The sequence below is a fragment of the Myxine glutinosa genome, chromosome 5, assembly GCF_964187855.1.
Source record: "Myxine glutinosa chromosome 5, kmMyxGlut1.1, whole genome shotgun sequence".
Classification (NCBI taxonomy): domain Eukaryota; kingdom Metazoa; phylum Chordata; class Myxini; order Myxiniformes; family Myxinidae; genus Myxine; species Myxine glutinosa.
Window position 1 is genome coordinate 107,551,039 of NC_136265.1, and position 23,026 is coordinate 107,574,064.

Consider the following 23,026-nt stretch of genomic DNA (forward strand, 5'->3'; position numbering starts at 1 on the left):
GTTCTTTTGCAGAGAGTCCTTTTGCAACTCATTGTTGTTTCAGTTTATTGTGTGACACCTTCTATTTTTATTTTTTTTGTATACAAGATCCAGGCTCGTGTAAGAGCTAACATTAATCACAAAATATATATATATATATGGACACACAAAACATGCAATAAAGGGAGCGGGAGACAAGATGGGGAGAGAGAGGGAAGCAAACAAGTACAACAGTAGAGAACAGGGACATCGGGAGATCTGTGGGAGGGAGAGGGCTTGGGGGGAGGAGGCATGGGACAGGGGGGGTAGGGGGGGGGCGTGGGGGAATTATAAAACGCATGGACACTGCTCTCGGAATTCCAGGAAAGAAGTTGGTCTTTCAAAAAAGTGGATCTGGGGTGAATGGTAGAAAAGGTAGAAAAGATAAAGGTTTTGGATGGGGGAAGATAAGAGATTGTGGTGAACAACTGTTTTAAAGACCTGGAGGGAGGAGTGGGATTGAAGAGAGTGAGGGACTTTGTTCCAGAGGTGGGAGTAAAGAGGAATGAAAGAGTGAAGGTGAGCAGAGAGTCTTGATTTTGGCAATTTCACCAGAAGAGGGTTGCTGGCAGATCTTGTGCGACCTGCAGGAATATTTTGGGGACAGAGCACAGATAGAGCTGGCGGAGGTAGGCCGGATAGGAGTCAGTAGATGACAGAAAGACCACCTACCTGCCTGCGGTGAGTGAGTGAAAGGCCCTCACAACCAGCTTCATCGCGGGAGATTCCAATGATTCTGAAAGCTCTGGTTTCAACAGCGTGAAGCCGAGCTAGGTGTGAGGCAGGAGCATCAGCCCAGAGGGGGGAACAGTATTCCATTGAGCTGCGGATGAAAGCCTTGTATGTGGTGAGGAGCTCAGGTGTGCCAAGGAAGGACTTCGCATGATGGAGGATGCCCAGTCGGCGACTGGTTTTGGAGGCCAGCTTAGAAAAGTGGTTTTCCCAGGAAAGATCATGGCAGATAGTGAGACCCAAAAGCTTGAGTGACAGAACTTCTTGGAGAGGATTGTTGAGAAAGTAGATGGGAGGGTTGTCCAGTCGGTCTTTTCGGAGAGACATAGTAAGGGTGTGAGATTTGTCAGGATTGAAAGACATGTTCCACTTGTTTGACCAGTCTGTGATTTTGTCCATGTCTGCAGAGAGTGAGGAGGCTGCAGACTGCTGATCTGAGGGATGAGGAATGGAGCAGCAGATAGTGGAGTCATCAGCAAAGAGATATAGAGGATTTTCCAGAGAGTCAGAGAGATCATTGATGAAGACCAGAAAAAGCACAGGGCCCAGAACACTACCTTGGGGAACTCCAGCCTGAACAGGAAGGGGAGATGAGAGAAATCCATTCAGGGCCACACGTTGCCTACGACCAGAGAGGAAGTCCGCAAGCCATGCGTCGAGATTTGTACCTGTCTTTGCAAATTTTACGGCGTAGCCCATAGGGCAAAGCCGTCTCGAATAATGTTTGTCTGTCCATCTGTATGTATGTACGTCCCCTCAAACGTACACTAATCAGAGCTGAGGATCTGGTCACATGACAGGGTGTGATGTGATGTCATTACGGTGGTACGGCAGCTGACTCCACACACCGCCATTTTGATTCCTATGCCGTTCAGGCCGGACATATCGTTGAACCTGTCATGTATCACAATCTGCATGCTCCACCTTTACGTTTTTCATTCATTGTGAAACACAAACAAACATGTGAAACAGATGAAGTAAAACATGTGAAAATAAGGATCTTTTATAACCCGCGATTGTTATCGTGGTTGTGGTTGTTGTTGTTTGTAGCCTCCTTCTGTGTTGTTATAGATATTTTTATATTGCTTCGCAAAATATCACTACTGTATATATATATAATCTTGAATGCTCGTTCCGTGTCCTTCTAAAGGGTTTCTACTGTCGTAGAATTATAAATGTTTCCATTCAAACTGCTGTGTGAATAAACAATACTTTAGCGCTTCTTCCTCTTCTTCAAACTCTCAGAGAGACTTTTTGAAATCTCAAATTCGTGATTAAACAAACGATTTTTTTTACGTTGTAGATGTTTGGTTTCTGTGGTTACAGCGTTTGTCTCTCCGTATGTATGTATTAAAAAAAAAAACCCACTGTTTAGAGGCCATTTTCCCCCGCAAAGCGGGGGTTGGCCTTTTCGGGGACCGTGGTTGTTGTTGTTTTTTGGTCCCCTTTTTGAAACAATGTTTTACGGCCGGATGCCCTTCCTGCCGCCAACCCTGTTTGTCGCCTTTTACGATAAACAGGGAATTACCAGTGTGCTGGTACTCAAACACTCAATTGTGAGGTACATACATCCGTATGTATGTATGTACCTCACATATTTATCCGACATAATGGGCGAGTTTTTACCCACAATTCCGCGTCTCAAAGGTAGAAATTAATGCTATTTGGTTTTGCCAGTTATGTTTCTTTCGACACCCTTTAGGGAACGTTCATATATTACGTCATATACTTGGTTGGGGCAAATTATCGCACTTGATGATTGGGGGGAACTGAAATTATGACAACAGGGTGATGATATATGAGGGGGAGGGGGGGCGGAAGGGGCAGGGTGCATGCCCCCCAGATTCATATATAATTAAAACTTTGATTCAGGCTTAACTTGACGGTTAGGGTGGAGGGCTTGGGATCTTAGGGTCCTGAGTTCCAATCCTGGTCAGCTGTTTAATTAACACCAGGTGGGGTTGACTGAGCCTGTCATCCTTCCCAGGTCGGCAAAATGAGTACCAGGGTACCTGGTCCACTCTCAAGGAGGTTCGTGGCAGGATTTGTACTCCGGCTGCTGTAAAACACCTCATTCTGTAACACACACAGTGGTGTGTGTCGGGATGGTGTTGAGGTCACTTTGATAGTGTTGACTAACTCACCAACATATAGAATATACCAGCGTCTCAATGCAATCTCTTCATCTCCATGGTGACAGACAGCTTAGAGCCTTAGAGACTTCGAGTACTTCAAAAAAATTTTATACTTACTTTATTTGCTACCTGGTATCTCCACCCAGGTAATACAATCCCCTTTAACTAAAGTATCAAACAAGCCCGGCTACGCCGCTGTTAGACTTTGGGTCTTGTTTTTCTAGGACGGTTAGGGATACCTTCTCTGGTATTTGTGTGTGTGTGTGTGTGTGTGTGTGTGTGTGTGTGTGTGTGTGTGTGTGTGTGTGTGTGTGTGTGTGTGTGTGTGTGAAAGATTTATTTGGGCAATCGAATGAATGAAAAGGCAGGTGCAAATTATGAAAAAGCATCAGAAATCATAAAAAAGTGAATAAACCAAGTAAACATATGAACATTTTGACTTTTTCAGAAAACGTTTTAGATCGAGAGCGGCTCAGACTTCCATCAGTCCCTTCACATGTTTTGAATTGTTCCTTCATGACTGGGTGTCATCTTTCATGATATTTCAATCCATACATTGGCTTCAAAATAACCATGAGGTTAACCTGTTGGGCAGGTCACTCTCGACCGTCTGTATATCTGTTACCCTTCTTGTTGATCTTTCGAGGTTTGCTGATTACCTGTAACCCACGTTTTTATGTCCTGGTAGAGTGCTGGTTCTTTAGTGCATTGATAGTGGCTCGGGGTCATCACGAGAAGGTGACCGGTATGAGCCCCATGGCTAACTGGGACAGGATTTGAATTTTTTCAGGATGCATGAGCAAAGATGGCCCACCTACTTTGACAAAGACACCGTGGGGTCCTTAACGTCCACCAGAGAATCCTAGCAGACTGGACCCCAGCTGAACACTCATTTGGAGGGACAGCGCACTCACTTATACATCAGCTATGGAGGTCAAGGTAAAAATTAAATGGGGCTCATTCCCTGTCTACAAGGCACTAATTCAAGGTGAACGGTCGGGTCACGGATCAAACCCAGACAAGATGAGGTCTTGTTTTACATTGAGGTCAATGTCCCAATGGGGCTCATTCCCTGTCTACAAGGCACCAATTCAAGGTGAATGGTCGGGTCACGGATCAAACCCAGACAAGATGAGGTCTTGTTTTACATTGAGGTCAATGTCCCAATGGGGCTCATTCCCTGTCTACAAGGCACCAATTCAAGGTGAATGGTCGGGTCACGGATCAAACCCAGACAAGATGAGGTCTTGTTTTACATTGAGGTCAATGTCCCAATGGGGCTCATTCCCTGTCTACAAGGCACCAATTCAAGGTGAATGGTCGGGTCATGGATCAAACCCAGACAAGATGAGGTCTTGTTTTATATTGAGGTCCACATTCCAATTGGGGCTCATTCCCTGTCTGCAAAGCACCAATTCAAGGTGAATGGTCGGGTCACAGATCAAATCCACACGAGATGAGGTCTTGTTTTACATTGAGGTCCATGTCCCAATGGGGCTCATGCCCTGTCTACAAAGCACCAATTCAAGGTGAACGGTCGGGTCACGGATCAAACCCCGACAAGATGAGGTCTTGTTTTACATTGAGGTCCATGTCCCAATGGGGCTCATTCCCTGTCTACAAGGCACCAATTCAAGGTGAACAGACGGATCAGGGATCAAACCCAGACATGATGAGGTCTTGTTTTCCATAGAGGTCCATGTCCCAATTGGGGCTCATTCCCTGTCTACAAGGCACCAATTCAAAGTGAACGATCGGGTCACGGATCAAACCCAGACAAGATGAGGTCTTGTTTTACATTGAGGTCCATGTCCCAATGGGGCTCATTCCCTGTCTACAAGGCACCAATTCAAGGTGAACGGACGGATCAGGGATCAAACCCAGACATGATGAGGTCTTGTTTTCCATAGAGGTCCATGTCCCAATTGGGGCTCATTCCCTGTCTACAAGGCACCAATTCAAGGTGAGCGGACGGATCAGGGATCAAATCCAGACAAGATGAGGTCTTGTTTTCCGATGAGGTCTTGTTTTCCATAGAGGTCCATGCCCCAATTGGTGCTCATTCCCTGTCTACAAGGCACCAATTCAAGGTGAACGGACGGATCAGGGATCAAACCCAGACAAGATGAGGTCTTGTTTTCAATAGAGGTCCATGTCCCAATTGGGGCTCATTCCCTGTCTATAAAGCACCAATTCAAGGTGAACGGACGGATCAGGGATCAAACCCAGACAAGGTGAGGTCTTGTTTTCCATAGAGGTCCATGTCCCAATGGGGCTCATGCTCTGTCTACAAAGCACCAATTCAAGGTGAACGGACGGATCAGGGATCAAACCCAGACAAGGTGAGGTCTTGTTTTCCATAGAGGTCCATATCCCAATGGGGCTCATTCCCTGTCTACAAGGCACCAATTCAAGGTGAACGGTCGGGTCATGGATCAAACCCAGACAAGATGAGGTCTTGTTTTCCATAGAGGTCCATGTCCCAATTGGTGCTCATTCCCTGTCGACAAGGCACCAATTCAAGGTGAACGGACGGATCAGGGATCAAACCCAGACAAGATGAGGTCTTGTTTTCAATAGAGGTCCATGTCCCAATTGGGGCTCATTCCCTGTCTACAAAGCACCAATTCAAGGTGAACGGACGGATCAGGGATCAAACCCAGACAAGGTGAGGTCTTGTTTTCCATAGAGGTCCATGTCCCAATTGGGGCTCATTCCCTGTCTACAAAGCACCAATTCAAGCTGAACGGTCAGATCACGGATCAAACCCAGACAAGATGAGGTCTTCTTTTACATTGAGGTCCATGTCCCAGTTCCATGACCAATCAGCCGGTTTTAAGATACAGAAATGATCAGCAAACAAATGCCCAAACTTCACCAAATCCTGCGCTGCCATGATTGATCCTCAGCAATGACATTTCAAATGGACGAAACTTTCTCGCAGGTACAATTTGAAATTCCCACCCACTTGCGGAAAGCACGATGGGTCATACACTGGGACGCAGGACGCTAAAGAGGAAAGCGATAAATATCGAATTGAATGTAAGGATCAGGGCCCCCTCGTTCTCGTATTCCTCATCCAACACACATCCGTGAGTCATCTTGCACACGTCACCATGGAAACGATTGAGCGATTGATCATTAGTGATACCAAGTGGAAAGCAGGAAGGGAAAGTGCTGTGAATGAAAACGGTTTTGTTAAGAGTCGAGCATATGCCACCGTAACACTCTGTTCCAGGACATGATGCTCTGTCCCGGCTTCTCTTCTTCCTTTTCGTTGATATTTCATTTTATTTTTTTCTCTGTTTGTTTATGAACACGAGGGACAAGCTGGGATCATTAAACCTCGCATTATGTCTTGTTTTTCAACCTTTATGGAAAGCACGCCTTGTAATGGTTGTCCCGTTCTGTTCTGCCAGTTATTTCCCCCCCATTAAAAATATAAAATGCTCTTGGAGAAGGTCATGTGATATGACTGGAGTACGTGGCTCTTATATAATAAAAGCTTTAACCTTTTCTTTCATCTTCCTCGTATTCCTGTTCTTAAAGCCACGTGTGTCGCCACCCTGGCCAAATTGAAAGTTATTCGTTTGTATTGAGTTGTTGGGGATGAAAGTAGGATTTTCCCCCCCATCCGTCCTCATTATGTCCTCTATTTCTTGGCATTTGCTCCCCAAAGCAAATTGCATGATGGTCTTCCAATGGTAAATGAAACGAATCAATAAAAGGATTAACGGATTTTCAAATCACTAATGGAATTTTCATTTGAACCATCAAGATTTTTCTCCCGTCCCACAATGTGTGACAAAATTAAGCTAAACAGGGTTGATATTTTACAGCACATGACCTATTTAAGCTGAGTAAGGTCACTGTTTTATGGTGCATGACCTATTTAAGCTGAATGTAGCTATTTTACAGCACATGACCAATTTCAGCTGACCACGGTCACTGTTTTATGGTGCATGACCTATTTAAGCTGAATGTAGCTATTTTACAGCACATGACATATTTAAGCTGACCAAGGTCACTGTTGTAAGTGTTGTATGGTGCATGACCTATTTCAGCTGAATGTAGCTATTTTACAGCACATGACATATTTAAGCTGACCAAGGTCACTATTTTACAGTGCATGACATATTTAACCCTTTGAGTATGGATGACGTCCAGTGCCACAACCCGCGAAAAGGTTTTGTGTACGTTTGACGTTACTACACGTCATCGACTATACCGATAAATAGATCGTCAGTACATGGTTGCATTCCTGTAATGCCAAATTAATCCCCGTCCCGGCGGTATGTTTATCAAAAAAAAATCCCGCACTCAAAGGGTTAAGCTAAGGTCACTATTTCACAGTGCATGACATATTTCAGCTGATAATGTCACTAGTGCATGACCTAATTCTGCTGATAGGGTCATTATTTTAGTGTATGACCTATTTCAGCTTAAGGTCACTATTTTACAGTGCATGACATATTTCAGCTGAAGGTCAATATTTTACAGTGCATGAACTAGTTAAGCTAAGGTCACTATTTTACAGTGCATGACCTATTTCAGGTGATAACGTCATGAGTGCATGACCTAATTCAGCTGATAGGGTCATTATTTTAGTGTATGACCTATTTCAGCTGAAGGTCACTATTTTAGTGCATGATCTATTTCAGCTGAAGGTCACTATTTTAGTGCATGACCTATTTCAGCTGAAGGTCACTATTTTACAGTGCATGACATATTTAACCCTTTGAGTATGGATGACGTCCAGTGCCGCAACCCGCGAAAAAGTTTTGTGCACGGATGACGTTACAACACGTCATCGACTTTACCTATAAATAGATCGTCAGTACGTGGTTGCATTCCCGTAATGCCAAATTCATCCCGTACCGGGGGTATTTTTATCCCAAAAAATTCCGCACTCAAAGGGTTAAGCTAAGGTCACTATTTCACAGTGCATGATATATTTCAGCTGCTAATGTCACTAGTGCATGACCTAATTCAGCTGAAGGTCACTATTTTACAGTGCATGACCTATTTCAGCTGAAGGTCACTATTTTGCAGTGCATGACCTAGTTAAGCTAATGTCACTATTTTATAGTGCATGACCTATTTCAGCCGATAAGGTCAGTGACCTTTCGGGAATGTTGTGCTTCAGCTTGGTAATTTGTACACTATATGGTGACATCATTTTTAGTATATAACATTGGCATGTAAATAAAAATAGGCAATTAATTTGTATTTGTATGGAAAATAGTCCTGCCTTCACAAGAGAGGTAGATTCATTTTGAAGGGTTCTTCTTCTTCACCCTATTGCGTACATTGCCCTCCGAGAATAACTTGGTGAGAGCCATTACCATGTCTATGGATATTAACATGTGAAAGAATTATTGAAGACGGTACCATGATAAATTGTGCAGACTTTAAGGTTGCACTTTCACCATTTGATTGTGTCGTATAACCTGAAATTCGGTATTTCCCTTTTTTCTTGCAATCCCTCTCCTCCCTTACCTTTGCTCCAGCGTTGGCCTTCTGGTGTCTATCTCCAGTGGTGTAACACCGTGTTCCTGGCCACCAATGGCCTGTTTGGGACCTAGCGAAGCCTCAGGCCTTCGAACAAATGTCTCAGTGAGCGGTCCATGTTTGACCCCAGCCCAGCGGAGACTGCCACCACCACCCAGGCTGTCACGGAACTCCTTCACGAGGCAAAATGCCACCCAAAGCATTACCCACCTGCACGACACACCAGAAAGGATAAATGCAGGTACATGTTCTCTTTTTGTTCTTCTTCAGCATTCTGTTCTACAGTTAAGATTGCAACTCAATAAGAAACGAGAAAGCATCTGAAAATGCAAAAGGTCCGTTTGTATTCAGACATCGTATTCTTCCGTACGCTCAAAATAATGAAAACAGTTGAAGGAAAATACCAAATTGAAATTGATGATTTTATACAGCCTTGGCCTTTCAGCTCTAGATCAAAAAAATAATCAGCTTTTAGCTTTTGTTTGGTGAACCAATTCTGGGACCCAATCATCAAACTGAAGGAACTGCGCTCCAACGCGAGTCGAAAGAATTGACGCGACCAAAGACGGAATTCGTCCGAGTTGCTTTATTGAAACAAAACAGCTCAGGTATTCTGACAAGCCCGTTTATCGGGCAGCAATATATATACACATTTATGTCGGGAAGTTTGCCCGGCAAAAGCTATACCGGGCATGCCCGGGTGTCAAGGGCGAGCCTTGGAAAGGCGAGTCTGGACCTGCCCGGGCGTGTTTGGCTGCGGCCTGGCAAGTCGAGGCTGGGCGTGCCCGGGCGCTCTGGGCGAGCCCTGGAAAGGCGATAGCGGGCATACCCGGACGCTCTGGGCGAGCCCTGGAAAGGCGATAGCGGGCATGCCAGGACGCTCTGGGCGAGCCCTGAAAAGGCGATAGCGGGCATGCCCGGACGCTCTGGGCGAGCCCTGGAAAGGCGAGAGCGGGCATGCCCGGGAAAGACGAGACCGGGCGTGCCCGGGAGGTTCGGGCGTGCCCGGGAACAGTGAGTCCGGGCATGCCCGGGAGAGGCGCGTCTGGCCGTGTTCTGGCCGGTGCAAGGCGATTGTGTGCATCCAGCGGTAACCGCTACACACGCCCCTCCAGAATCGACCTGCACCGGCAGGGTCAATTTAAGGGGGGTCCGGATGACCCGGCCGAAGCGACCCCTGGAGGGTCATGGGGAGGGGTCCGACGTGGTGGTGGGTGGTCGAGCGGGGGGAACTGTGGACGGGGGGCGGCCTTGCCGCGGAGGAAGGGCCAACCGTGGTGGCCGGTCGACGTCCATGTGCGCCGGTTTGAGGTGGTCCACAGAAATCCGGTCCGGCCGGCCGCCGAAGTCGACGATGAAAGACTTGTCGCCCCGTCGCAGGACCCGGAAGGGCCCGTCGTACGGCGGCCGGAGTGGCCCCCGGTGCGCGTCATGACGCACAAAGACGTACTCCGCTGTGCGAAGCGCCGGGGGGACGTAGGACTGGGGGCCACCATGGCGGGACGTCGGCACGGGGGCAAATCGTCCGGCGGCCTCCTGGAGGTCCGAGCGCTGGCGAGCGGCGGACCAGGGACTGTTAGCGTCGGGCACGAATTCGCCCGGCACGCGGGCGGCTGGCCGTAGACGAGCTCGGCGGCGGACGCCTGGAGGTCTTCCTTGGGGGCCGTGCGAAGGCCCAAAAGGACCCACGGCAGCCGGTCGGCCCAACCGTCGTCCTGAAGGCCGGCCATGAGTGCGGCCTTCATGGAGCGGTGAAACCGCTCGCACAACCCGTTGGCTTGGGGGAGGTAGGCCGTGGTGCGGTGCAGCGTGACCCCCAACGAAAGGGCGACTGCGCCCCAAAGCTCAGACGTGAACTGTGGGCCGCGGTCGGACGAGATGTCCGCTGGTGCACTGAAGCGCGCGACCCAGGTGGCGATGAACGCCTGTGCCACGTCGGCAGTGGTGGTGGAGGCGAGGGGCACAGCCTCCGGCCACCTGGTGGTCCTGTCCACCATGGTGAGCAGGTGGGTGAACCCCCGCGAGGGGGGCAGGGGACCCACCAGGTCCACGTGGACGTGGTCAAAACGCCGTTCAGGCACGGCGAAAGGTGCCAGCGGGGCCTGGGTGTGGCGGTGGACCTTGACCCGCTGGCAGGCCGTGCAGGCGTTGGCCCAGTCGCGGATGTTTCGTCGAAGGCCGTGCCAGACGAAACGCGCCGACACCAGCTTCTGAGAAGCTTTCCGGCCCAGGTGAGAAAGGCCGTGGATGGAGGCGAAGATGCGGCGCTGCCAGGAAACAGGCACGATGGGGCGAGGCTGGCCCTGGGAGACGTCGCAGAGCAGGACGGTGCCCGCGAAGGGAATGTCGGCCAGGCGGAGGCCCGTGTCCGCCGCACGGAGTGCCTGCACCGAGGCGTCGGTGGTCTGGTCGGCCGCCATGAGCGCAAAGTCCACGCCGAGGTGGACCGCGTTCGCGCTGGCCCGAGAAAGACAGTCGGCCACGGCATTGTCTTTGCCGGCGACGTGCCGGATGTCCGTGGTGAACTCCGACACGGCGGAGAGGTGGCGCTGCTGGCGGGCCGACCACGGCTCCGTGACCTTAGCCACTGCGTAGACCAACGGCTTGTGGTCGACGAAAGCCGTGAACAGGCGGCCCTCCAGGAGGTGTCGGAAATGGCGAACGGCCAGGAATAGCCCGAGCAGCTCGCGGTCGAACGTGCTGTAGTTTAACTCGTTCGGCCGGAGTTGCCGGCTGAAAAAAGCGAGTGGCTGCCAAACCCCGTCCACCCATTGCTCATGGACGGCGCCCACCGCGTAGTTGGAGGCGTCCGTAGTGAGGGCGATGGGCGCGTTGAGCACCGGGTGAGCTAGCAGCGTTGCGTCGGCGAGGGCCCGTTTGGCGCTGGCGAAGGCCGCGTCCATGGCCGCGGACCAAACAATGTCATGCTTGGCCGGCTTGCCCTGGAGGGCCTCGTAAAGGGGCCGCATGAGCTGAGCAGCGCGGGGCACGAATCGGTGATAAAAATTCACCATGCCGAGGAACTCTTGGAGGGCCTTGATGGAACGGGGACGCGGGAACGTGGTGATGGCCTCGACCTTGGTCGGCAGCGGCACGTCCCGGTCTTGGTGATGCGGTGGCCCAAAAAGTCAACGGTGGTCGCGCCGAAGTGGCATTTGACCGGGTTGACAATTAAGCCGTGCTCGCTGAGGCGACCGAACAGTGTTCGGAGGTGGAGGAGGTGCTCGGCGCGGGACGTGCTGGCGATGAGGATATTGTCCAGATAGACGAAAAGAAACGGCAGGTCGCGCAGCACGCCGTCCATCAAGCGCTGGAACGCCTGGGCCACGTTCTTGAGGCCAAACGGCATCCGCAAAAATTCGAACAGGCCGAACGGCATGATGACGGCCGTCTTCGGGACGTCGGCCGCCCGGACAGGTACCTGGTGGTAGCCCCGTATCAGGTCAATTTTCGAAAAGATGACCCGTCCCGCCAAACGGGCGGAAAAGTCCTGAATATGCGGGATCGGGTACCTGTCGGGGGTGGTAGCGTCGTTGAGACGGCGGTAGTCGCCACACGGGCGCCATCCACCCCCCGGCTTTGGCACGATGTGCAGTGGCGAGGCCCACGTGCTATCGGAGCACCGCACGATGCCGAGGTGCTCCAACGCGTTGAACTCGGCCTTCGCCACGGCGAGCGTGGCCGGGTCGAGGCGGCGGGCCCTGGCGTAGACCGGCGGGCCCGTAGTGGGTATGTGGTGCTCGATCCCGTGCCGCACCGCGACGGCCAAAACCGTCGGCCGCGTGAGGGCCGGGAATTCCGCGAGCAGGCGAGCGAACTCATTCGCTGCCGGGAGGGCGCACGCCAGTTCGGTCGGCGCGGAGCTGCTCATCGTGCACGCCAGGGAGCTGAAGGTCTCGGCATTGACAAGGCGACGACGTTTGACGTCGACCAGCAGCCCGTGCGCGCAGAGGAAGTCGGCGCCCAGCAAAGCCATGGGGACGCAGGCGGTCACAAAAGTCCATTGAAAACGCTGGCTGCCGAAGCAGAGGGTGACGACGCGTGGGCCGAAAGTGCGTATGGCCGAGCCATTAGCAGCGACCAAAGAGGGGCCGCAAACGGCGTCCCGCCTGTCCTGCTCGGAGGCGGGTATGACGCTCAGTTGGGCGCCGGTGTCACACAGGAAACGCCGCCCAGACGCTTTGTCCCGAATAAACAGCAAGTTGCCCGAGTGGCCGGCGCTCATGGCTGGGAATGAACGCCGGCCCGGCCGTTTCCCGACCTGCCGAAAGTGCACGGGGGCCGGCACGTCCGAGCCTTGTGTCCAAACCTGGCGTGGTAATAACACCACGCACGGTCAGGTGGAGGCCCCGGCCGTCGTGTCGGAAGCGGGCGGTGCAGCGTGGCGGCCGCCAGTTGCACCGGCAGTTCGGCCTCCAACCGCGCAGGGCGCTCGGGCGTCGTGGGCGTCGCCTCGGACGGCGGCGGGCTCCAGGTAACCGCGCCGATGTGCTGGCCCGCCGAGGAGATCTTATCGGCTTCCCTGGCGAGGGCGCGGGAATCCGTGATCAACGTGCCAGCCAGGGCGAGGCGTACCGGGTGAGGCAGCTGGCGAAGGAACAGCTCGCGGAACAGAAAATCCGGAGAGTGCTCACCGAGCAACGAGAGCATATAGTCCATGCGCTCTGACGGGCGCGTGTCGCCGAGCTTGGGCAGAGCGAGCAGGCGCCGTGGGCGTGCTGCCGGTGAGAGGGCGAAAGCGTCGAGGAGGAGTGTCTTCAGCGCGTCATGCTTGTCGGCAGCCGGCGGGTGCTCGAGGAGGCTCAAGGCGCGGGCCGCGGTGGCGGAACCGAGTGCCGCCACAACATGGTGGAAGCGGGTGTCGTCCGCGGTGATGCCTTGCAGGGCGAACTGAGAGTCCGCCTGAGCGAACCAAACAGCCGCGTGAGCCTGTCAGAAGGTAGGCAGTTTAAGCGTCACTGCCGTATCCATGTCGGTAGGTCACCAATGAAGGAACTGCGCTCCAACGCGAGTCGAAAGAATTGACGCGACCAAAGACGGAATTCGTCCGAGTTGCTTTATTGAAACAAAACAGCTCAGGTATTCTGATAAGCCCGTTTATCGGGCAGCAATATATATACACATTTATGTCAGGAAGTTTGCCCGGCAAAAGCTATACCGGGCATGCCCGGGTGTCAAGGGCGAGCCTTGGAAAGGCGAGTCTGGACCTGCCCGGGCGTGTTTGGCTGCGGCCTGGCAAGTCGAGGCTGGGCGTGCCCGGGCGCTCTGGGCGAGCCCTGGAAAGGCGATAGCGGGCATGCCCGGACGCTCTGGGCGAGCCCTGGAAAGGCAATAGCGGGCATGCCCGGACGCTCTGGGCGAGCCCTGAAAAGGCGATAGCGGGCATGCCCGGACACTCTGGGCGAGCCCTGGAAAGGCGAGAGCGGGCACGCCCGGGAGAGGCGCGTCTGGCCGTGTTCTGGCCGGTGCAAGGCGATTGTGTGCATCCAGCGGTAACCGCTACAATACTAAAATACGCCATTTCATTGCCATTTGTGTCTGTCTGATGAATCTTTGACGCCAATACATTCTGTCGTTACTTATCCAATGACGACAGGATGACGAAGGGTTACACAATGAAGGTTGTAGCGCATTCATTCCCCCCCCCCCCCCACCACCCCTCCCCAAGGGGGTTTCTCCCCCGAGCGGGTTTTCCCCGCCATTGCCGTCAATGGGGTTGCAGTTGAGGTGTATATAAATGTTAAATTAGCTTTATCGTGGCGTTTTTCCAAAGACGCTTTTAATAACAAAATTAATGATAATCGCATATTGTTAACTGGAGGGGTCACCCATGGGAATCCCATGGGCATGGACGTGTGTGACATTTGGACATCTTCATTTCGTTGCTGCACATTCAGTTTTACAAAATGGTTAATGGCAATTTATCAGATCCACAAATGATGTACCGGTAATCTACAGTCTACACAATGTATTTACTTCTGATAACATGTGAATGCATGTGCGTGCACATGGGAAACAGTTTGAAATGTGTAATTACATCTCATGTAAAATGTGACGTCAAGAGCTCAAATCCTCTCCCTCGCCGCCATCACACACACACACACACACACACACACACACACACACACACACACACACACACACACACACACACACCTCGTTTTTTCATTTCTGTTCCTCACAATTCTGTCTCTCTCTTATTAGTCCCCTAGCGGTGTACACCGGAGGGGACTATAGGTTTGCACTCCGTCCCTCCGTCTGTCAGTCTGTCAGTCTGTCAGTCCGTTAGTCTGTCAGTCCGTCACGCAAAGAACAGCTTTCCGGACTTTTTTTTCTAAACTCTTAACGCTAATGATTTCAAACTTGGCACATGGTTTCCTCATGATAAGTTACAGCTCAAGTTCGAACGTCACGACGTTTCGATCATTTTTGACAAAGTTATGGCACTTTGAACTTTGGTAATTTCCCCAACAGTTTTCCGGACTATAATTTGGAGTGCGGTAAGTCAAAGCTGTTAATATTCCTTGTTTTGACTCCGATTTACATTATGTTTCCACTTTTAGTGACAAGTAGGGGTCTGTGCAACCATTCATGAACTTTATTTGGTGCAAATCGGAAATTTTTTAGCCGAGTTACCTCAGACCGTGAGTTGGTAATTATATAATTCACAGTTTTCCGGACGACAAACTGCCGATAGGGAACATGTATTGCAGCGCAATACTCAGAATGCTCGTTCAAAGACACACACACACACACACACACACACACACACCAACACACACACACTCTGCACTGGGGAGTGGGTCACCCACGGGGGGGGGGGGGGGGGGTGGCAGAGGGGTGTGGAGGAGGGGTGGGTAACACACACGGGAGGTGGGGGGGGGGGGGGGGGAACTGTCACATACGGGGGTAGGGTGGGTCACAAACCCACGGAGGGGGGCGGGGGGGGGGTCACACACGTGGGAGTGGGAGCGGATCACGACGTTCATTGGTGTCTCGTTCTGTTGCCTCATTATTTTATTCATTTTGAAAATGTCAGTTACAAATGACCCTCATGCAACTCATTGAGACAGCGCTGACATAAAGAAGCAGGAATGACCACCCACATGCCCCACATTACGTAACCTTGACCTAAAGACAGCTCGGATATACGCGACGCATATGGAGCACATTCTGACGTCGAGAGCAACTCGCACCAAGAACCTGACAAAGAAGCGCGATGGACAAACGTGAAATGGAGTTTCTTTATTAATCCTGGATGTGTACACGATTGATTCAGCCTTGAAAACTCGTGCGAAAAAAAAATAATTAAAGATTTCTCGATTTTATTTCCTCGAGAAAAAAAAAACTTCTTTGGGCGGTGTATAATCGCTCCTAATGAAACAGACTGCCTGGTGAGTGGGTTGTTGTAATCAAAATGTTGTAATTGTTGTAATTAATATATCTCGGCAATTATGTGCATGAATTTTCTCCATTATTGCTGAAACCGAGACTAAAACCATCGATAAAAATGCAATCAGATCATGAATTACAGTCGAGATAAAGGCTTATGTTATAGGCCTTCGAAAATGTATTTCGTTCTATAAACGGAAACTTTCATCGGATTTTCTTCCCGTTTTTTTTCAACCGAGTCTAAAACAATGTTAGCGACTGTTAAAAATGAAATGATATATCGAATTAGAGTTGAAATAAAACTGTGAGAGAGAGCAAGTCACCACGGGCCTAACAAAAGGGCCTCAAAGCTATGCGAGTTAATAAAATGGTGGATATTTGTTTTTGTGGCCCCTCTCAGACTGGGTGTAGCCACACCCCCGGACAGACGGATCACCTACGGCTATTATAATATAGATGTTATTACAAAACAATGGCGTTTTTCATAGCGAACTTTTGAAACTCGCTCCTGCTGTTTAACACAAAACTGAAAGGGAGAAGCTCAGGTTGTGCTCATTTACCAAGCAGCTACCTAGCGCCTACCAAGCAAGCCGTTCCTTAACGGTTTTGAATGGAGTGTTTGCTCAAATGCTTAAACCACTTGGCGATCTCTTCACAAGAAACTTGGTAAATGAACACACACCCAATGTTCTTGAGACCCGACCATAGATCGACTGTAATCCATATACTCCAAAGAGGAATGACCCTTCCTGCCCCCCTCCCTCCCTGGAGTCTGCAGGTGTACTAGTGTACAAAATTCTTCAATTTTCAGGTCAATAGGACGAAAATTGACAATTTTAGGCAACCTTGACCTTTGATCTTTTGATCTAAAAAAACAAACAATCGAGTCCTACCTTTTGATTAGTGAACCAATTCAGTGAACCGATATGTAATTGTTTTTTTTATTCCAGGTCAATTGGGTGAAAATTGGTGATTTTACACAATGTTGACCTTTGACCTTTTGATCGAGAAAATATTATCGGCTTCTAGCTTTTGATTAGTGAACCAATTCCGTGACCCAAAATGCAAATTCTTAAAATTCCAGGTCAATCGGATGAAAATTGACGATTTTATGTGACGCTGACCTTTGACCTTTGACCTTTTGACCAAATTTTTAATGTGCCTTCTCCATATTCTCATAATAAAGCTTTCTTGAAACTTTGATGATAAAACTCGAATGTTAAATTAAAATTTCAGGTTAACTGGATGAAAATTGATGATTTTAAGTGATGCTGACCTTTGACCTTTTGCCCAAGTTCTAAATTTGCCTTCTGCATATTCTCATAAGGCTTTGTAGAAACTTTGACAAAACTCAAATGGTAAATTGAAATTTCATTTCAAATGGATGAAAATTGATGATTTTAGGTGATGCTGACCTTGAACCTTTTGACCTTTTGACAAAATTATTAATTTTCTGCTCTGTATTATCATAAGAAAGCTTTGCTGAAAATTTGATGACAAAACTCAAATGGTAAAAAAGTTTACATGGACACGAACATGGACACGGACACTAGCATGCGCACGCACACGCACACGCACACGCACACACGCACACACACACACACACACACACACACACACACACACACACACACACACACACACACACACACACAAGTGAATACAAAACCCCGGTCTCCTGCCGTGCACGGGATGGGCCAATAACAAGGAACCAAGACACAGGAGGAGGAGGCCATTCGGCCCATCATGCCTGCACCATATAAATGCCAGACCAAATATATCCAATTTCATTGGGGGAATGAGGGGAGAAATGGGGATGAAAACACTCAGCGATATCCCAAGGGTAGCAAAATCAAAATGGGGAAATATATTTATTTTTATTTAAAAAACACATTTTATTTTATATTATTATTTTTTACTTTTATTCATTAAATATTTTTATTTAATTTTTCTCCTTTTTCAGGGAGAGGAGGGTGGGTGAAGGCTCTTCTTGCCTGAGAACTATAAAACACCAACCACACAGTATCCCTTGACGAGACCGTCACAGTCCACAGATATGACACTTCGCACAGATTTACGCAATCACCCATCCATATAGACCTCCATAAGATCCTGCCAATATCCCTATAACTTTATATGTCCAAACTCCTAGGTACCTGTCTAATTCCAATTAAAATGTATCTACTGTTTCTGCTGCCACTACTTTTCCAGGGAGACCATTCCATACATTAACTACTCTGAGGCAAAGACCCCTAGGTACCTTACTACTATCTAACTCTCCTGTTGTTTATCTCAGGCCATGATCCCTGGTCCTATCACTGTCTCTTCTGCTGAATAATTCTCCTGCACTTATTTTGTCTTTACCCTTCATTATTTTAAATATCTCCCTCATATCCCTTCGTAACCGCCTACTTTCTAATGTATATGCCTTGTATCCTTCAGCCGCTCCTCATAACTAAGTCTAGCTCGGCCCGGAATCAATGTAGTCACTCTAGTCTAGCTAGGCCCGGAATCAATCTAGTAACCCTGCGCTGAACCCTCTCTCTGGCAGTTATGTCCTTCCTAAGTTGTGTTGACCAAAACTACACAAAATATTCCATATGAGGCCTAACTAAATTCCTATACAGTGTTCAAACTACCTCTTTTCATTTAAAATTTATCCCCCTATGAATACAACCTAAAACCGTTACCTTTACCTGGAGCTACCTGTCTCTGTGCTGCCTGCTTACCCCCATATGTAATATACCACTCCATATCCATATCCTCCCAGCAAACTCATTTTGTTTTCATCCACATGGAAGTACTTTACTATGTTAATATCTCCCAAAGTTTGTTTTATTCTACCTGCGTGTGATGTAAAGCTACATTTAGAGCCAACATTTTGATTATCTCGTCCACTGCTGTAAACAGTGAAATCTTTCAACAAACCCAAAATCCCAAAAATTTGGATGATAGAGGCCTTCTCTGCGGTACCGGTCGGAATCTGCGAGCATGATCGCACCAGCTCCCAGGTTCTGCGAGAAGGTCCATCTGGAACAGTGTGAACCAATCCATAATGACGGTAGAGATTCCAGTTTGAAAAGCAACTGTAACCAATATGTAAGTCGACATACTCATATTACCTGTGCATAAGGGGTGAAAAATACAATGTGGAAACAAGGGGGAAAAGGGGAATGATAAGGTAGGAAACTGGGATTACGGGAAGAGGCGTTCAGGGTGTTCCATAAAGATCTGACAATTTTGGACGTTAATATTGTTACGGATCTCAACGTTGGCCTTCCCCTTACCAAGGGGGGATTAATCCCCTTGTCTTTTATCTAGCCGACGTGATCCAGGGCTATTACGTTCCTTCCGGTCAGCGTTGAATAGGGTGGTAGGCCGAATTATTCCTATTACCTCATTACCAACGCCACCCGGGAAGCAAGGAAATAACCCCGCCCGAACCACGGTTTTAGTGGAAACGCTGAGCGATAGCGAGCCGTGATCTGGGCCGTTAACAGGTACTAAACCCGATCCGAGCGGTTCTGAATCGTGTCACGCTTACCCAATGGAGGAAAAGACTGATACGGTCGAATTTCGAAGAAAAGGAATAACAGATTTATTTACACTTTGTACAGCAAGAAGAAGAAGAATACACAGTGCAGCCTTAAACAGTCTTATACTTATCCCAAGACAAACGGGCCCGCACACACAGACACACTCACACGGGGATGTAGATGGTCAGGGTTGATGGTCTAGGGATGATGGCGTCCAGGCAGCTCACTCCGGTCCCCGGCCCGTACCATAGTGTAGATGGTCAGGCGGCAGCGGCCAGGAACGCTCCTCGTGTCGTTCGCGTGGAGCGGACAATTACAGGGCGGAATGCGGACGAAAGATAGGCTGGCGGTTACTGGCGACCCCGGTCACGTATGTAATAAATGCACTGGTGCTATATGCGCTCCCCAATACGCTTTCCTCACGCGGCCTCTTTATGCACACTCTCATACAACGATTCCTTCAATCCTCTTGGTAAGCGCAATTCCCTCAAGTCCTTTTCACCATGCACGAATCGTGCCAGTCCTGGACAGTCCTTTTACAATGAGTGCAGTTGCGTCAGTCCTCTCGAAGGGCTTTGTGCGCGCCGTTATATAGCACCGCCCAGCGAACCCTCTGGAATTTGCCAGCCGTGCTCTTACCACGCCCCTCACGCTATTCCACCCGAGCTCTGGTTTGTTGTTGGCTCTTACCGGCTCCGCCCATGACGTCTGCTTGATGTGGCCACACCCCGACCTCGCGCTCCTCCCCCTTTTTCAGGCCTACAGTCACGTGAAAAAGTAAGGACACCCCATGTAAAGGTTTGACTTTTTCAACATATTTCAACATATAGCTATTTGATCTTCATTTCAACAATATTGATAGATAAAGGTGATATAATATAACAAATATCATGAAACATTTACATTTTGTAGTCCATTGTATAATTTAAATAAACATAAATGCAAATTTCACATGTGGAAAAAGTAAGTACACCCTTGGCTCCAATAGGTGGTATTGCCCCCTTTGGCAGAAACAACTTCAAGTAGGCATTTCTTATAACTGTCTACCAGTCTCTGACATCGACTGGGAGAAATTTATGCCCACTCCTCCATGCAGAATTCTTTCAGCTGTGCGATGTTTGAGGGGTTTCTTGCATGCACAGCTCGTTTCAAATCCCCCCACAACATCTCGATGGGATTTAGATCCGGGCTTTGACTTGGCCATTCCAGAACCATCCATTTCTTTCTTTTCAACCATTCCTTGGTGGATTTACTGGTATGTTTAGGGTCATTGTCATGTTGCAAGGTCCACCTTCGGTTGAGCTTCAACTTTCCGACAGATGGCCTCACATTATCCTCAAGCATCCTCTGGTACAATGAAGAATTCATAGTGGATTCTATGATCGTGAGCGGCCCAGGCCCTGATGCAGCAAAGCTGCCCCAAACCATAATAATAACAATGGACTACAAAATGTAAATGTTTCATGATATTTGTTATATTATATCACCTTTATCTATCAATATTGTTGAAATGAAGTTCAAATAGCTGTATGTTGAAATATGTTGAAAAAGTCAAAACTTTACATGGGGTGTACTTACGTTTTCACATGACTGTACCTCGTGGCATTTGGCTGGTTTCAAGCGAAAGCCCAAGAGCAGCGAACGCTGCTGGCAAAGGAGGTGGATTAGCCGAATCAAGGCGCGGGATGGATGCTGCCCAACGAGGTCGATTTGGAGGGTGGGCCGCAAAATGAACGGGACCTTCTCTTATTTATTTCTTTACACAACGCAGGTATCACGATTGGAAATGGCCTTATTCTCACATATACTATGACATAACTAATGTTCTAAGGTGGCCTACGTGTTGCATGTGGACTAACTATGGGGGCAAACCTTTAACCTTTATTAATCAATATGTACATCCTCAGAACCGCAACAATATATTTAGTACCACAAGCGATACGACGATACGCGTTGGTTTATGTGATACAGAAATTAAAGTTTTCTTTATTTTCAGGACTGATGGTTTGATTTAAAGTGATTCCATAGAAGAATGCTCAGTGCGTCGAATGGTTCATAGAGACGAGATCCGACACGCAAGTTCAGCATAATTTCCTTACAAGGTGAGGAAGGAATCCACCATCACGGACTAGTATCAGAGAGTGGTACAAGAATGAGGTTTAAGGAGATTGGAGGTTGTCAGAAACAACAAAGTACCGGTAGACCAAGCACTAGTGCAGCAGACGTTGAGCAAGTGCGTGAATCATTTCAACAAAGTTCCAGAAAATCAATCCAACGTCCATCCAGAGAACGGGGACTACCACCACCACCGTACACAGGATTTGCATCCAGAGAACGGGGACTACCTACCACCACTGTACACAGGATTTGCATCCAGAGAACGGGGACCACCAACCACCACTGTACACAGGATTTGCATCCAGAGAACTGGGACTACCAACCACCACTGTACACAGGATTTGCATCGAGAGAACGTGGACTACCAACCACCACTGTACACAGGATTTGCATTCAGAGAACGGGGACTACCAACCATCACTGTACACAGGATTTGCATCCAGAGAACGGGGACTACCAACCACCACTGTACACAGGATTTGCATCCAGAGAACGGGGACTACCAACCACCACTGTACACATGATTTGCATCCAGAGAAAGGGAACTACCAACCACCACTGTACACAGGATTTGCATCCAGAGAACGGGGATTACCAACCACCACTGCACACAGGATTTGCATCCAGAGAACTGGGACTACCAACCACCACTGTACACAGGATTTGCATCCAGATAACGGGGACTACCAACCACTACTGTACACAGGATTTGCATCCAGTGAACGGGGACTACCAACCACCACTGTACACAGGATTTTGTATAAAATGCTGAAGCTTTATGGGTAAAAAGTTCAGATTCTGCAGGAACTCAACCCAAATGACGGATCCAAACACAAGGAGTTTACCTTGGAAATGCGCAGTTGCATCGAGGATGACGAAGATTACCTGAAAATAGTGTGCCAACAAAGGACTTTATACAATGGAGGATGCCCAGTGGGCGAATGGCTTTGGAGGCCAACTTTCTAATGTGGTTTGTCCAAGATACAGACTTGGCATTTAATATGGAATATATATTTTTTCTTGACTTGGGTTTACTTTCTTAACTCAGTATATCAATCTGGTGAGTTTCTTTTACACTTTGGTGATTTATTTGTTTGAAAGAACCATGTCACTGATTGTCTGTCGCAGCAAGAAGTCAACAACAGGATTATATCACAGGTGGCGTGGCAAAATGTACGGACAGGTGCATTTGATGATTGGCTTCACAGTCGGGTATACAAGGGTTGTTGCGTTCTGTATTAGTGGGAAACAACTGCTGCACATCTCCAAAAGTTATTGCCGCTTCCTCTGGAGATGGTCCGTCAACTCGACAATGCTGTTTGTCATGGAGTGGTGGCTTTACGAAATTACAGCATGAAACAGCGTGCTATTGCTCGGCAGTATGGCATGACTCAAGGTCAGGTGTCAAAGATCCTGAAACGAAATGCGCAGAGGGGTGTCCCTACTCCAATACCGAGGCCAGGACGTCCCCGCAGAACCACAAGGAGGGATGATCACCAGCTGCACCGGTTAGTCCGCAATGGCCGTACCAAGTCAGCTAATCGGCTTAGGGCTGAGTAGCAGCAACTGACAAATGTGCCTGTA

The 23,026-nt window shown here is 48.8% G+C and overlaps 1 protein-coding gene across 1 annotated transcript in view; it reads left to right on the forward strand.

The window, feature by feature from the left end:
* LOC137428428 (uncharacterized) overlaps positions 1-23,026 on the forward strand; it is a 154,852-nt gene that overhangs the window by 53,282 nt on the left and 78,544 nt on the right. The window contains exon 4 of the mRNA XM_078778503.1: positions 8,396-8,637. Coding sequence (XP_078634629.1) covers positions 8,396-8,637 — 242 coding nt within the window. The remainder of the gene's footprint in view (positions 1-8,395; positions 8,638-23,026) is intronic.